We start from the raw sequence: 17,062 nt of genomic DNA on the forward strand, positions 1-17,062 counted from the left end.
ACTGTACATATTGACTTGACGTATTGTACACATTGTACACGATTCGTGAAATAATAACTTGTCACCTTATTCCCATCCTCTGATACCACCAATACCTAACCTCGCCACACTTCTTTTCGAAGTTTTTGAGATCTTGAGTGACCTGTTTTCTCAATGATCTTGTCTGCAATGTCTTTCACAGAGCATCAACTAATAGAAAAAATGTGTTATTAGAAGTATCCTAGTTCATCAGTGTCTTTACTTCCAATTGTCACCATTTTACTATTATTTCTCTACATACCACCTAAATATTATGAATCCGGAAGGAATAAATAAAGGAAATTAATTTTTTTAGTAATTTATTGTAAATCTTCATCAGTACTGAATGTTGCCCGATAAAAATGAGCCCCAGAGTTCTTTTCATGTCAAGTGTCAGACGAGCTCCTCTAGGCTCATTTCATATCCTGACGCTGGTAATAGTAGCCTCAATATTCACAATTATTTTGGCGTTGGGGGTGACTGATACAAAATCCACTTCACGTATGGTAAGGACTTGACTTTGGAATGGCTTCTTTAAAATTCTCATTCCTTTGGCAGTGGATACCTCAAAATCTACTTCACGTCTTGTGGCTGCAGACGATAACCTCCAAGTTCCCTTAACGTCCTGACGCTGGGGCCTGTCCTCTACAGAGTCAAATTAAATGCCATACCCACCTGAGACCTCTACACAAGACCCTACCATAAAGCTGCTCTTCTCCGACAGAAGGAACGCCACCACTTCGGCCGCCTCTGTTTGGGAGTAAAAGTTATTTTCTCACAGAAAATCCACAGGTGTCTTTAGGACTCGACCCTGCGTTCCCACGCCCAGCCCTGTAAGAGCTCAAAATATGCATCAATGCATCACTCTATTCACTGGACCATCAATCCCTAAACAAAAGATGCTCAGCATCGCTTGAGAACGCAGGATCGAGTCCTGGCCAGCCGAAGTTATGTTAATGATTCAAAATCACTTGTTTGTGATTTTAATAATATATAGACTGCTCGTGAAAGCTGGTACATCAGACAGGATGAGGTTGAAATTATTCTCTGAGGCTCCACAACCACACATGTCCTTTCACCAGGGAAACCACGTTCAGTACTGCTGAGTACCTGGTTTTAAAGGATTGATGGTCCAGTGGATAGTGATGCATGCTTTGTCAGTTCTCACTGGGAAGGTCATGGGAACGTAAGATCGAGTCCTGGCCACCCACAGCTCTTCTTGCCGAATAAAGCAAGGGAAAATTTGTGTATGCAATAATTTCGCAAAAATCATTCTGAACTTATTGAGAAAAATATTTTTCATTGTGATTGTTTATTATTAAATAAATGTAAACTTATCTAAAACATATTTAGTTGGATTAGGCTAAATTAAACTGCGCTTGTTATAATAGGATTAGGTAAGTTCTCTAAGGTTCTTTTGGTACAAAATTATTATTTTTTACGTTAACATAAATAAAAAAAAATATATCTTTAAACATGTAAGTGAAAATTTTTGAAATGACTTAACTTTAAACGAGTTCTTGCTAATTGACCAGTTTTACCTATTCGTCACCACACACACACACACACACACACACACACACACACACACACACACACACACACACACACACACACACACCCACACACACACACATATATATATATATATATATATATATATATATATATATATATATATATTCATTCATTCAAAAGTGAGTGTTTTAATTAGAAGTTAAAAATATGTTCTTTAAGTAAAAATCTTATATGAATAGATTCTGTGCCCGTTTTCTTACGTAGCTTCTTCTTAAAATCAAGGAGAACGTTATATGTGTCTCCCCTGTCTTATGTAATAGCATCCCTGCGTTATAGTACCAACCTTCAGGTTGTCCAATTCTTCCCACTGCAGTGAGGGCAATAACTGCAGCAGCTTCGGTAGACACGTTATTCACTAGAGGAGTATCGATTAGACCAGGAAGTACGCAGTTTACCCGAACACCCTTCCTGGTATAAATTAAATATGTTCAGTATATATGTCCTGTATGTTCAAATAATCCATGTTTAAAGGAAAAAATGTGTGTATCTAACTTTGCGAATTCTCCTGCCATGGACTTGGTGAGGGCCATCACACCACCCTTGCTGGCAGCATAGTGGGAGTAGTTGCGTAGCCCTATTTGTCCGACAAGGCTGGCAATGTTGACCACAACACCGAGCGCTTCCTGCTTCAGCAGCGACTTGATGACTTCTTGACTCACAAGGAAGGTTCCCTGTGTGTGTGTGTGTGTGTGTGTGTGTCTCAGATTAGTTTCATTCATGCAGAATGGGCGTCTGCCTAAGCAAAGCAACATAAGGTACGCGCAACATCTATAATAAATTGATAATCTTTATTTCTATAAATAACGTATCCAGATGTAGCTGGCGTCAGTGACATACTACTATACAGAAAGCCCTTGTTATGCAGAGCATTTGTCCCCAGCATACGACCCACACCAGTCGGCTAACACTCAGGTACCTATTATACTGCTAGGTGAACAGAAACAGCATTTGTTTTTCTTAAAAGTACTAATGTTTCAACCCGTACCGTGGATCGAACCATGGACCACCTCAGTGTGTGCCGATTGCGCTAGAAATCGACCTTAATTTGAATAATTTCTCTAGACCCAAATCAAAATAGAGACGATATGCAAAGGCAACAGAAGATGAGGTAATCAGCCTTGCAAAGCTACACAAAGACTGTGTGACTGTTCAAATAAAGATACCCATATGTTCCACATACCTCTCTAGTTAAGAACGATAATAAATTTGTTGAGTTAGGCATAAGAATTAACAAATGGGCATCTACACTGCAAACTGAATTGTTTGCAGTGCTAATGGCGCTAAAACTAACTCATGACACTGAGCTTGAGTTTATCATCATTACTGATTCTGTCATCATTGAAGGCTCTTGACTCATATAATGACTCTTAGCAACATTCTCATTGGAGAAGCCAGGTATAGATACTCAAAAATCAAGGAAAATATGAATTAATGTACAATTGCTATGAATCCCATCACACATTGGATAACTCCATGATAGAGTTGATATGTTAGACAAGAAGAGCACCCTGAAGGAGTCTAGAATATAATTTTGGTATATCTGCGTCTAACATTAGGAATAATGTTAAAGAAGTAATAATGAGAATAAGTGTTATAGGACTGCAGTTAAAGCCTGAGTAGATCTATAACCCTCTATGATAATATGAACGTAGATAAGTATGTTTATGGAGCAACTTGCAATGTGAACAGACTGACTGATGTTGTAGTGGCCAGGTTTAGGCTTGGTAACAAGTACTTCTGGCAGTTTGGGAGTCACACAGATAATGAAACCAAATGCAAATTGTGGTCAGGCATATGGTTACTGTCTCGAACACTGTGCTTAATTGTCCACATATTGACGAATATTGTGACAGTATAACCTATGTGACATGTCAAGATGTTAATGAAAATAAGATACCAGATATACTAAGCAAATTCCCTAAATTTGCTTGTAACAGATAAGTGAAAGGTAGATAAAAATCCTAATGTACTCCTGTTAACCCTTTTGGGGCCTAGTTCCCAGGCCTCTTGTGTATCCATATGCTCTTGCACTACCGTCCACAGGAGGGATATTGAGTGCACAATAAACTAGTCACTTCGGTGGCAAAATTTAAAAAAAAAATCTTTAATTTCTTATTAGCGGCACTGTATGCCATTATTGTAATGAAACAACACGAGCTACATCTACGATGGGGAAAATCAGATTTGCCGTAAATAAGCTTGGGGAAATTATAGCTAAGAAGCCTGAAGTCAACTTTTAGCTGTGCAGTCACATATGACTTAAACCATTATAAGAGAAATTACTAGTGTAAATAATCTGCAGTCTGACATGACGTAAATCAGCATAAGAGTAGCTTGAAAAATTTATTCGGATTATTAACTCAGAAGTTTAGCAACCCAAGATAACCCAGGACAGTCATGGGGCCCTTTTGTAGTCTTCACAGGATTACAAATATCTCTCTGCATTCTGAATCTTATTTTCAAAATAACACCATGTAGTCTCCATATGGTATGTGTGATGAAATATCACTGTAAACCAAAACGTGGACAAAATTTTAATTACCAAATATTAAATGTCCAATTCTTGGCACTGCCAGTTACAAGGCACTTAATAATACGTAATACTGTATTTTATTAACTAGAGATTCAGTGGATGCAACTTCGGCTCACAAACGATGGATTTGGGTTCCTTCCCAGTGGGCTCGCTTCCTTAAGTTTATTTAGGCACAGGTACTCAAAAGTACAATTATCATACATAGTGTAAATTACCTACAATAACCCTAAAAAGTTAGACAAACTGACTTATTTTCACTTGGGTTCTTATTCCTGTTGCCCTGTATATTTAATGCTAAATATTTACATGGGTGCTAGGTGACTGTTTAAGAGTCACTTTCTGGAGAAATTGAAGAAAATGAGCCTCAGTAGAAACAATCCATAATATTTGGCTTAACGGGTTATAAGTAAATAAGTTTAATCGGGTATACACGAATACAGTTACTTAGATTTTCATACATAGCGGCATGTGTGTAAAGAACTTAGGATAACCCAAAAAGCCAGACAGTGAGACCTATTTCCATTGGGGTCCTTTTACCTTATTATTATAATATAAAGGAGATAATTTCTTATTATTCTATAAAGGAGATAATATCTTATTATCCTACTATAAAGGAGACATACTAGATATAAGGTAAAATTACTTGCGCGTTAGCTAAAAAGATAAAAAATTACCCGCCCTTTCTGTCGCTACATTCATCAGAAACCTTTTGGCTCTCTTCTTGAGCTGGCTCATGCTTTGACTAGCTTTGACCTGTGCAGGTAATCTGTTCCATTCCATTATTGCTGTACAATAAAAGATGTTTGAAAACTGGCCCCTGACTGTGGGTACTACAAAGTTGTGCTCTCTCCCCTTAGTACTATGATTGCTTTGGTTCTCAGCCTTGACAAAATTGGCAGCAAGATAATCTGGACACTGAGCAATTTTATAAACTTTATTTAGCTTCAGTTGTTTCACTGTCTTTAACATTCAGTATATCCAGTTGTTGTAATTCATCCTGGCCTACATGCTCTCTCGGACCCAGGTCCAGGATGAATCTTATTATTTTGTTCTGGGTGATTTGCAGTCTATCTTTCAGTTTTTTTTTTTTGTGTGTGTGTGTGTGTGTGAAGGCAGAGTACCATGAAGAGCAAGCGTAGTCCATATGACATTGTATAAGGGCTTGACATAGGGTCCTGCGAGTCTCAGTAGGTAGACACTGTGCTTGTCTATAGAGGAACTTCAGTCTGGCATCCGCTTTCTTTATTACACTGTTCCCTATCAATTCTCCTGACATGCATGGGTCAAAGGGGATTCCCAGATATTTTACTGAGGAAATTGAAGTGATGGGCTCCCCATTACACCCTCAGTTTGTTTCGTGCCAAAGAGAATGGGTTCAGTTTTCCCGAGGTGTAACGATAGTTTGTTGTCAACTAACCATTTGCTGCAGGACTCCAGTTCCAGTGTTAATACATTAGCTGTATCATGTGGGTCTTTACCTGACACTAACAGAACACTGTCATCTGCATACAGTAGGAGTTTACACTTGACACTGAGAGGCATATCGTTAACATAGCAAAGGAATAATAAGGGACCCAAAATGCTACCTTAGGGAACTCCACATGCGATCGGTAGGGGTTCTGATTCTGTTTTGCTGATTTTGACAGTTTGTTTCCTGTTGCTAAGGTAGGACTTAAACCAGTCTATAGAACCTATACCGATAGCTTAAAGTTTCTTACATAATATATTGTTGACAGTATCGAAGGCCTTTTGCAGGTCTTAGGTTACCATACATTTGAGGTTCCCCATCGACATTTCAGTTCTCATGCAATCCATCAGATTAATTAGGGAGGTGTCGGTTGAGTAAGATCTTCTAAAGCCTGATTGATAGCTATGGAGAATGTTGTTGTCATTAAGGTACTTAACTACCTGACAGTACGCCCCTTAAATATTATTGATGTCAGTTCGCTCGTACTTCTCAAGGTATAACTCGTCTAAATATTTTTCGTCACTTCAGTAACATTACCCAGCTTACTAAAATTTGAAGGGAAATATATTTTCTTTTGTTTACTAACCCCCGAGAACTAATAACAGAGGATATGACCAAAGTACGTACAGCATTACGCCGAGTATAAATTGTTGATCCCCTATGCGGCCTTAGATGTAATTGCAGACACTTATGAAAAGGATTTCTTATTTTAACAATGAAGCACTAACAGGAGTCAACACTGAAGCATTATAATCATTGCATTGCCCTATACCTTATACTTTATATCACGTAAATGCAAGCAGTTGCTATATGTGTTGTAAGGCACAGGATATATATAAACGTTAAGTAAAAGGACACATTTGCAACTAATGTGACATTTTATTGTGGCAACGTAAGCTTTCCAGGAGCTTTATCAGGCTTGATAAAGCTCCTGGAGAGCGAAACGTTGCCACAGTAAAATGTCACATTAGTTGCACATGTGTCCTTTCACTTAACATATTGTTGGTAATTCTACCAACAATGATACACTATATACAAACTGTGTCCCGAGACTTGGTAGGCAACATTCGCCTCACACACTGAGTGTCTGTGGTTCAATCCCCGGCATGAGTGGAAACATTGGGCGTATTTTCCCGCACCTGCTGTTTGTTCACCTAACAACCAAGTAGGTACCTGGGTGTTAGTCGACTGGTGTGGGTCGCATCCTGGGGGACAAGATTTAATTAAGGACCCCAGTGGAAATAAGATTCAGTCCTCAATGACGCACAGACTTTCTTGGCTAACCCTCCGGGGTTAAATTTCCTAACAGAATCTTATCTCATATTCCTCTTAAGGTATACATGCTGACAGTCTGACAGTTTAATCCCAATTTTAGTGCTGAAATATTCCTGTCTGGTGGTGTAAAGGTTTAGGCCTAGTGTAGGTCATAGGCTTTACATCCCCATTAATCAACCAGCCTAATGCTACACACAAACCTAACTTACGAAGAATGTGAATTTCAAGAAGAATAAGGTTTTGAGATTATATCCTAAATTAAATTGGGTTATCAAAGGTTTATATCGATTATCGTAAGTTAAATTGGATTGGTCCTAAGTTAGTTTCATAATTTATCAAAGATAAAAATTTGACAGTAGCAATGTACATTTGTACCTGCCTGTACAACTAGTTTCTCGCAAGGTATCCCCCTGTATCACGTATTATGTTCCTTGTCTCGCTTGATCAATCTGGGTCCTAATAGTTGTGAACAACGATCATGAACACGTTAAAACGTTTTTTTGACAGAATCTAAGAAATCCCTTTAAGGAAGACAGTTATGACGCTAACAGCCAGAGATAACATACTTTGAGGTTAACATCTATCACGTCCATGAAGGCTTTTTCTTCAATATCCAAAAAAGGAAACTTCGTCGCAATTCCCGCGTTGTTGACTAGGAGACTGGGAGGAGTTTGGTACTTCTCCGTGATGGCTTTGACTGCCGAGTCTACAGAGTCCTGACTTGTTACGTCTATGGGTAGGGCCAAGTGGTCGCCGGGATCTGCATAGTGATAAAAAGACGATGGCAATAGATACTGAGGGTGAACTGTGGGTGTGATAGTTAATTGTGGGTGTGATGTTAGGTGGCAGTGTCATGTATTTTGGGTGTAACTGAAAGTGTAATTATAGAAACTGTGATGGTGATGGATGGTGTACATATACGTATTTTTGTATAGGCGAGTTTTTGTGTCCTTACTTATACAACGTTAATTATTTGCATTCATGCTCCATTATTTAATATGAGTGCATGCTGGCCCAAGGCTTGCTGTTTTCAAAGTAATTTTATAACCTCTAGACAGCCATGTAAGCAGCCTTTAGGAGCCAGGACTATTTTATTTAAGTTACGACATCAAAGTCGTAACAGTGGTGGTATCAAACTCTTGAAAATACTGAGGGTGTGGCAATGACTGATGCTGGGGATGAGATAGTGACTTGATTTTTGGTGCTGAGGATGAATTGAGGGAGTGGCCTCTTGATTCGCCGTTACTCTCCTGGCCCGGGTCTTTTCCAGACCCGGGCCGGGGAGAGTAACGAGGGAGTGGCATTTTGCAAGCAATAATGTTATGTACTCTATTTGAATTGTGGGTATGATAGCTGATGGTGTTAGGAGCTCTAACGACTTCACTGAGTAGTGGAGATTTTGTGGATCCAATTCAGAGTGAATATTTTCAGCTTTAGAAGGATATTCTAAAGCAATGGATTAGCAACAGTTATAGATGAGAGGAGTAAACTCTAAAGTTCATTATTGAAGCTAATGCCTTCAGCATTAATTAGCTGGGAATTTTAATAGATTCATAGGTAAGCGCATTAAGTTCAAAATATGATTCCAAGCTACCTGGCTATTAGAGAGCATCTAAGGATTACTTACTAGGGAGAATATTAAGGGGTGACATACTAGGGAGTATATTAAGGGGTGACCTACTAGGAAGTATATTAAGGATGATTTACTAAGGAGTATATTAAGGGTGATTTACTAGGGAGTATATTAAGGGTGACCTATTAGGGAGTATATTAAGGGTGACTTACTAAGGAGTAAATTAAGGGTGACTTACTAGGGAGCATACTAAGGGTGTCCTGGGCTCCCTGGAGATTAATGTCGGCCACTACCACCCTGGCACCATCCCTGGCCAGCACCTGGCAGATGGCTCGGCCAATGCCACTTCCCCCACCTGAAATAACACACATCAGAAAGATAGGTGTAAAGTACCTGGGTGTCTTTGAGAGACGTTTAGCCTTTAGAGCTGGCTTTATCAATCTTATAGAGCCTTTATATTAGAGCCTTAGGAGCCAGGTCATTCGTTAACATGTAATTAGTATAATTTTGATCTGTTTAATTTACAATGAACCTGTCATGAGCAGTTCCTGTAATGACACAACATAGGTATCGACCTGTCATGCGCTAATCGCCACACATGCTGACCTAATTATGACCACATTCTTACGAGTCCAACACGTCGCATCATATGTATGAACATTCAGCGCTGGTGCTGATCCTGACTTCACTCTCATGTTATTTGTTTCTAGCATTTTTTCTGTCTTAATATTACTAAGAACTTGGGTTTAAAAAAAATAGGTTTTTATTGCTCGAATAAACAGGAAAGGGAGAGAGGGAGAGGGGGAAAGGGAGAGGGAGAGGGGGAGGTAAAGGGAGGGAGGGAGGTAAAGAGAGAGAGGGAGGGAGGGAGAGAGAGGAATGGAGAGAGAGAGAGGAATGGAGAGAGAGAGAGGAATGGAGAGAGAGAGAGAGAGAGAGGGAGGTAGAGGAAGGGTGGGGGAGGGAGAGAGAAAGAGGGAGGGAGAGAGAGAGAGAGAGAGAGAGAGAGAGAGAGAGAGAGAGAGAGAGAGAGAGAGATCCTGGTACGAGAAACATTTTTAATTAAAGTATTTTAACGTTTCACGCTTGTCACTATGAACCAATATATTTAGGCATCCACAATAAGGAGATTGAGTAGATAACATTACTGTACACGCTGATTATTTTTCATATTTCATTCATTTAAAGGTGGTAACATTAGAGCGTCTCTGTGTAGTTACTTATCAATAAATCTTAATGATCCTAACACGATGCTCACTCTTCAAATTGTGCAGTTTGATCCCTTGGTACTCATTATTTGGAACACTTGGTAACCTCTATTCATCCTGATATCTCCTTGACAATCACCATCTTCATTTCCTCTTATATTCATCGATGGATCGTAGTACCTTTTCCCTTATCTGCTTTGGTATAATATCGAATATCTTGACTCACGAAATCGTAACGACACAATTGCAAACAAACCTTACCACGAACCATACCGGTCTGGAGTTTTGAGATTCTCTGATCGCGGGTTCAATCCCCACCCGTGGTATGGTTGTTTATCGAATATCTTCTTAGTATCCAGGAATATGATGTCGAACTTGTCTTTTGTTTCCTATCGGGTATCAGTTACCGTGTAGTTGAACTCTTGTTCGTTTGTAAGATAAGATTTTTTCCTGATAAGCCCGTGTTGGTTGTCTGTTGTGAATCATCCTTTATTTCTCAGTGTGTACTCACTTATTTGTATTCACCCATTTGTGGTTGCAGGGGTTGATTCACTGCTCCTGGCCCCGCCTCTTGGTTGGTCGCTACTAGGTCCACTCCTTGCTCCATGAGCTTAACCAGGGAAAAGAAATTGATATACCTCGCTTGTTAACGCAATTTATTTTAACTCTCTCACACAAGCTTTTCAAATTTTCTTCGGTATATGTAAGAAAAAATACACACAATGTATAACAAGAATAAGAGTGTAACTTGTCTGCAGCATGACAAATTACACTCTTTCAAATCACTGTCTCTTTGCTTCAGAAGATATTAAATGGCAAGCAAAACTTTGTCTGAAAGTCAGTTATGAAGATGAAAGTAGATATTCATAGAGCATTTTCTCTCTCTCTCTCTCTCTCTCTCTCTCTCTCTCTCAAATTGCTTCCACTGATGATTCTGTTCACCAACACACCGTTTCAGCCGACTGTGACTTCGATGAGGCACTGAGCAATGATTCATATCTAAAAAAAAATAATCTGTATTCCTCACTTCATAATGAATTATTCGTTATACATCTTGAACTCAAATTTATGTCCATATGTATAATCCTGAAACACTAATTGCAATTAATTCTCTAGCATTCCTCCATTAGGTACGATTGATCCTTGCTTTTTTCCAGTAACAAGGCCACAGATAAGATAATATTATAAAAACGGTTTCAAGGTCTGCTTATTGCTGGTTCCCTTGATCTTCGACCTACAGATATATGATAGACATGATAAGATAACGTCAGGATGTTGTGTATGAACATTAAAATGGTATAAAATACCGACAGGTTGTTAGGTAAGGCACATATGCAACAGTTAGGTATCTTTATTATGAAACGTTTCGCCTACACAGTAGGCTTCTTCAGTCAAGTACAGAAAAGTTGATAGAAGCAGAAGATACTTGAAGACGATGTAATCAGTCCATCACAATGCTCTTCTCCAGACTGAGGGACTGACCACCTCAAAACTTTAAGGGTGATGGACTGATTACATCGTCTTCAAGTATCTTCTGCTTCTATCAACTTTTCTGTACTTGACTGAAGAAGCCTACTGTGTAGGCGAAACGTTTCATAATAAAGATACCTAACTGTTGCATATGTGCCTTACCTAACAACATGTTGTGTATGTTGCAGTAGAACAAGTCACAGACTGTGTGTAACTTTTTTTTTTATTTCCTAAACCGAGTGATTCTTCCCTGACATCCGCACACCCGACTCACTTGTTATCCATAACATTATTTACAGGCAAAGCAAATGATTTTAAATGTTATTAATGATTAATATATTATGAAAAAAATGAACGCTGAAGTAGGAAGTTTATAAATTGAGTAATAATTAAGAATTTCATATTAAATCCCAGAAGTAATGGGTCGTTCTCTCTTAGAGATAACACTGAAATTAAAATGAGTCGTGATAATTTTCAGTAAGTTAAGACTCATCCTGTGGGCGGTAGTCAAATTATTACAAAGGTACAAAATGGTCCAGGGACTGGGCCTCAAAGTTATGATAGTTGAACAGGATACAGTGATAGTGAACTATTTACATGTTTATATCTGGTCAGTGTCATAATGAGTTACTTATGCAAACATTATTTAAGTTACACACATACACAGGAGGGACGTGATAGCGACTTATAAAATACTGAGAGGAATTGGCGAGATGGACAGAAACAGAATGTTGTAGAGATTGGACACAGTAACAAGGGGACACAATTGGAAGTTGAAGACTCGGATGAATCACAGGTATGTAAGGAAGTATTTCTTCAGCCACAGAGTAGTCAGTAAGTGGAATAGTCTGGGAAGCGATGTAGTGGAGGCAGGATCCATACATAGCTTTAAGCAGAGGTATGATAAAGTTCACGGTTCAGGGAGAGTGACCTAGTAGCGATCAGTGAAGAGGCGGGGCCAGGAGCTCGGACTCGACCCCCGCAACCTCAACTAGGTGAGTAGGTGAGTACCAGTGAAGAGGCGGGGCCAGGAGCTAGGAATCGACCCCTGCAACCTCAACTAGGCGAGTACAACTAGGTGAATACACACACACACACACACACACACACACACACACACACACACACACACACACACACACACACACACACACACACACACACACACACATATATAACAGGAAGGGCACTGCAATGGATCAGAGAATACCTGACAGGGAGGCAACAACGAGTCATGGTACGTAATGATGTATCACAGTGGGCACCTGTGACGAGCGGGGTCCCACAGGGGTCGGTCCTAGGACCAGTGCTATTTTTGGTATATGTGAACGACATGACGGAAGGGTTAGACTCAGAAGTGTCCCTGTTTGCAGATGATGTGAAGTTAATGAGGAGAATTAAATCTGATGAGGACCAGGCAGGACTTCAAAGAGACCTGGACAGACTGGACACCTGGTCCAGCAAATGGCTTCTCGAATTTAATCCTGCCAAATGCAAAGTCATGAAGATAGGGGAAGGGCACAGAAGACCACAGACAGAGTATAGGCTAGGTGGCCAAAGACTGCAAACCTCACTCAAGGAGAAAGATCTTGGGGTGAGTATAACACCGAGCATGTCTCCGGAAGCACACATCAATCAGATAACTGCTGCAGCATATGGGCGCCTGGCAAACCTGAGAACAGCATTCCGACACCTTAGTAAGGAATCATTCAAGACACTGTACACCGTGTATGTCAGGCCCATACTGGAGTATGCAGCACCTGTTTGGAACCCGCACTTGATAAAGCACGTCAAGAAACTAGAGAAAGTACAAAGGTTTGCAACAAGGTTAGTTCCAGAGCTAAGGGGAATGTCCTATGAAGAAAGATTAAGGGAAATCGGCCTGACGACACTGGAGGACAGGAGGGTCAGGGGAGACATGATAACGACATATAAAATACTGCGTGGAATAGACAAGGTGGACAAGGACAGGATGTTCCAGGGAGGGGACACAGAAACAAGAGGCCACAATTGGAAGTTGAAGACACAAATGAGTCAGAGAGATAGTAGGAAGTATTTCTTCAGTCATAGAGTTGTAAGGCAGTGGAATAGCCTAGAAAATGACGTAGTGGAGGCAGGAACCATACACAGTTTTAAGACGAGGTTTGATAAAGCTCATGGAGCGGGGAGAGAGAGGGTCTAGTAGCAACCGGTGAAGAGGCGGGGCCAGGAGCTAGGACTCGACCCCTGCAACCACAAATAGGTGAGTACAAATAGGTGAGTACACATGACGGAAGGAATAGACTCTGAGGTGTCCCTGTTTGCAGATGACGTGAAGTTGATGAGAAGAATACACTCGATCGAAGACCAGGCAGAACTACAAAGGGATCTGGACAGGCTGCAGACCTGGTCCAGCAATTGGCTCCTGGAGTTCAATCCCACCAAGTGCAAAGTCATGAAGATTGGGGAAGGGCAAAGAAGGCCGCAGACGGAGTACAGTCTAGGGGGTCAGAGACTACAAACCTCACTCAAGGAAAAAGATCTTGGGGTGAGTATAACACCAGGCACATCTCCTGAAGCGCACATCAACCAAATAACTGCTGCAGCATATGGGCGCCTAGCAAACCTCAGAACAGCATTCCGACATCTTAATAAGGAATCATTCAGGACCCTGTACACCGTGTATGTTAGGCCCATATTGGAGTATGCGGCACCAGTTTGGAACCCACACCTAGCCAAGCACGTGAAGAAACTAGAGAAAGTGCAAAGGTTTGCAACAAGACTAGTCCCAGAGCTAAGAGGTATGTCCTACGAGGAGAGGTTAAGGGAAATCAACCTGACGACACTGGAGGACAGGAGAGATAGGGGGGACATGATAACGACATACAAAATACTGAGAGGAATTGACAAGGTGGACAAAGACAGGATGTTCCAGAGATTGGACACAGTAACAAGGGAACACAGTTGGAAGCTGAAGACACAGATGAATCACAGGGATGTTAGGAAGTATTTCTTCAGCCACAGAGTAGTCAGTAAGTGGAATAGTTTGGGAAGCGATGGAGTGGAGGCAGGATCCATACATAGCTTTAAGCAGAGGTATGATAAAGCTCACGGCTCAGGGAGAGTGACCTAGTAGCGATCAGTGAAGGGGCGGGGCCAGGAGCTCGGACTCGACCCCCGCAACCTCAACTAGGTGAGTACACACACACACACACACACACACATACACACACACACACACACACACACACACACACACACACACACACACACACACACACACAGAAGAAGCTGCTATGCTAACTTAACACATCAAAGGCGGTGGGACCAGACATCTCTCCGTGGGTCCTTAAAGAGGGAGCAGAGATACTGTGTGTACCATTAACAAAGATCAACACATCATTTGAAACTGGGCAACTCCCCGAGGTATGGAAGATGGCAAATGTAGTCCCAATTTTTAAAAAGGGACACAGACATGAGGCACTAAACTACAGACCTGTATCACTAACGTGTATAGTATGCAAGGTCATGGAGAAGATCATCAGGAGGAGAGTGGTGGAGCACCTGGAAAGAAACAACCAGCATGGTTTCAGGGAGGGAAAATCCTGTCACAAACCTACTAGAGTTTTATGACAAGGTGACAGAAGTAAGACAAGAGAGAGAGGTGTGGATCGACTGCATTTTTTTGGACTGCAAGAAGGCCTTCGACACAGTTCCTCACAAGAGGTTACTGCAAAAGCTAGAGGATCAGGCACACATAACAGGAAAGGCACTGCAATGGATCAGAGAATACCTGACAGGGAGGCAACAGCGAGTCATGGTACGTGACGAGGTGTCAGAGTGGGCGCCTGTGACAAGCGGGGTTCCACAGGGGTCAGTCCTAGGACCTGTGCTGTTCTTGGCATATGTGAATGACATAACGGAAGGGATAGACTCAGAAGTGTCCTTGTTTGCAGATGATGCGAAATTAATGAGAAGAATCAAATCGGATGAGGATCAGGCAGGACTACAAAGAGACCTGGACAGGCTACAAGCCTGGTCCAGCAACTGGCTTCTTGAGTTTAACCCTGCCAAATGCAAAGTCATGAAGATTGGGGAAGGACAAAGAAGACCGCAGACACAATATAGTTTAGATGGCCAAAGTCTGCAAACCTCACTCAAGGAAAAAGATCTGGGGGTGAGTATAACACCGAGCATATCTCCTGAGGCGCACATCAATCAGATAACTGCTGCAGCATACGGGCGCCTGGCAAACCTACGGATAGCGTTCCGATACCTCAGTAAGGATTCGTTCAAGACTCTGTATACCATTTACGCCAGGCCCATACTGGAGTATGCAGCACCAGTTTGGAATCCACACCTAGTCAAGCACGTCAAGAAATTAGAGAAAATGCAAAGGTTTGCAACAAGACTAGTCCCAGAGCTACGGGGATTGTCCTACGAAGAAAGGTTGAGGGAAATCGGCCTGACGACACTAGAGGCCAGGAGGGTCAGGGGAGACATGATAACAACATATAAAATACTGCGCGGAATAGATGAGGTGGACAAAGACGGGATGTTCCAGAGATGGGACACAGACACAAGAGGTCACAATTGGAAGTTGAAGACTCAGATGAATCAAAGGGATGTTAGGAAGTATTTCTTCAGTCATAGAGTAGTCAAGCCGTGGAATAGCCTAGAAAGTGAAGTAGTGGAGGCGGGAATCATACATAGTTTTAAGGCGAGGTATGATAAAGTTCATGGAGCAGGGAGAGAGAGGACCTAGTAGCAATCAGTGAAGAGGCGGGGCCAGGAGGTATGAATCGACCCCTGCAACCACAAATAGGTGAGTACACACAACAAGCGACAAGTACCAGTTAGAAAATGGTAACTTACACGTACGTAATGTTGACATCTTACCTGTGACCAGCGCCACTTTACCACCAAAAACAGATGACATCCTGAGAGAGAGGACTGGAACTGGCTGCTCATAATCTGTCACTCGTCAAGTATGGCTGCTATATTTTCTTAAGTGTTACGCAATTTGCATTATCAGAAAGATTTTATTTATAGATATCTAGTATCAAGAATATAGTTATAGGCCTTATCTGGGGAAAAAACCTGAAAAGGACCCCAGTGAAAACAAGCCACATTGCTTGGTATTCTTGATATATACTGAGTTATTAACACTGCGGGGTTATTAATTAGAACAAAATCTTTGTGTTCTAGCAACAAAAGGAGAATTAAATAAATTTTGGTCTAAGGTCGAAGGCGATAGACGCTGTTAGCAGAGGAAATATTTGTTAGAATAAAAATATGTTGAGGTGTCCACCAACATAAAATTCCCAACAGACATTATCTACTATAAAGAGAAAGCCTTCCTCATACACGCATTCCCAAAAATCCCAGCATCAATAAAGACGGCAAAGATGATTTTCATCACAAAACCCAACAAGGACAACCGAAACCATGAGAACTACAGGCCCATCTCCCTACTCGAAGTCACTGGCAAAGTCTTCGAAAAAGAATAATCTCAGACTGAAGTACTACATGAAATTCAACCACCTATTCTCCGAAAAGCAGTTCGGCTTCAGGTCCCACCGCAGCACAAACATGCGATAAATGTCTCTGATGCCGTGGCCAGCCTGAGGAAGAAAGAGGACCTGTCCCTGATTGCAACTAGGGACGTACACAAGGCCTTCGACAGCCTGTGGCACGACGGACTTATTTTCAAACTTGCAGACCCCTTTGATCACAACTGGACCTTTCTCAGGCTCATATACAACTTCTTATCAGGTAGAAGTATCCTTCACACCTTCCATGGTACGGCAACAACACCCTTCACGCCGACAGTTGGAGTACCACAAGGCTCTTGCCTCAGCGATATATTCTTCAATATATATGTCAACGACCTTCCCCAACCTGAACACAATGATACCATCATCACCCAATTTGCAGACTATGTTATCCATGTAGTCTCT

The 17,062-nt window shown here is 41.2% G+C and overlaps 3 protein-coding genes across 6 annotated transcripts in view; 2 read left to right on the forward strand and 1 right to left on the reverse strand.

Moving 5' to 3' along the window:
• Positions 1–17,062, forward strand: part of LOC138854763 (uncharacterized) — a 593,204-nt gene that overhangs the window by 437,524 nt on the left and 138,618 nt on the right. The gene's annotated exons all lie outside the window — the stretch shown is intronic.
• LOC128697611 (uncharacterized) overlaps positions 1–17,062 on the forward strand; it is a 230,879-nt gene that overhangs the window by 56,023 nt on the left and 157,794 nt on the right. The window lies entirely within an intron of this gene.
• Positions 326–16,077, reverse strand: LOC138854762 ((3R)-3-hydroxyacyl-CoA dehydrogenase-like). Of its 3 annotated transcripts, XM_070099675.1 has the most exons (6): positions 16,002–16,077; positions 8,684–8,800; positions 7,439–7,632; positions 2,089–2,267; positions 1,880–2,004; positions 329–768 (listed from the first exon to the last, which is right to left on the reverse strand). In XM_070099675.1, exons 1-6 carry the CDS (start codon positions 16,039–16,041, stop codon positions 677–679), a joined length of 747 nt encoding a protein of 248 aa, XP_069955776.1. In that variant the 5' UTR covers positions 16,042–16,077; the 3' UTR covers positions 329–676. The 3 variants fall into 3 exon arrangements, with proteins under 3 accessions (XP_069955777.1, XP_069955776.1, XP_069955778.1); XM_070099676.1 differs by lacking the exon at positions 8,684–8,800 and having other exon boundaries at positions 326–768; XM_070099677.1 differs by lacking the exon at positions 2,089–2,267 and having other exon boundaries at positions 1,880–2,000.

Source organism: Cherax quadricarinatus, chromosome 68 (genome assembly GCF_038502225.1).
Source record: "Cherax quadricarinatus isolate ZL_2023a chromosome 68, ASM3850222v1, whole genome shotgun sequence".
NCBI classification, from domain to species: domain Eukaryota; kingdom Metazoa; phylum Arthropoda; class Malacostraca; order Decapoda; family Parastacidae; genus Cherax; species Cherax quadricarinatus.

Coding starts and splice junctions, on each gene's coding strand:
- LOC138854762 (XM_070099675.1), bottom strand. CDS start 16,041: ATGTCATCTGTTTTTGGTGGTAAAGTGGCGCTGGTCACAG. Junction 7,633..8,683: donor CACCCTTAGTATGCTCCCTA/GTAAGTCACCCT, acceptor ATCACTATGCAG/ATCCCGGCGACCACTTGGCC. Junction 2,268..7,438: donor TGATAGATGTTAACCTCAAA/GTATGTTATCTC, acceptor ACACACACACAG/GGAACCTTCCTTGTGAGTCA.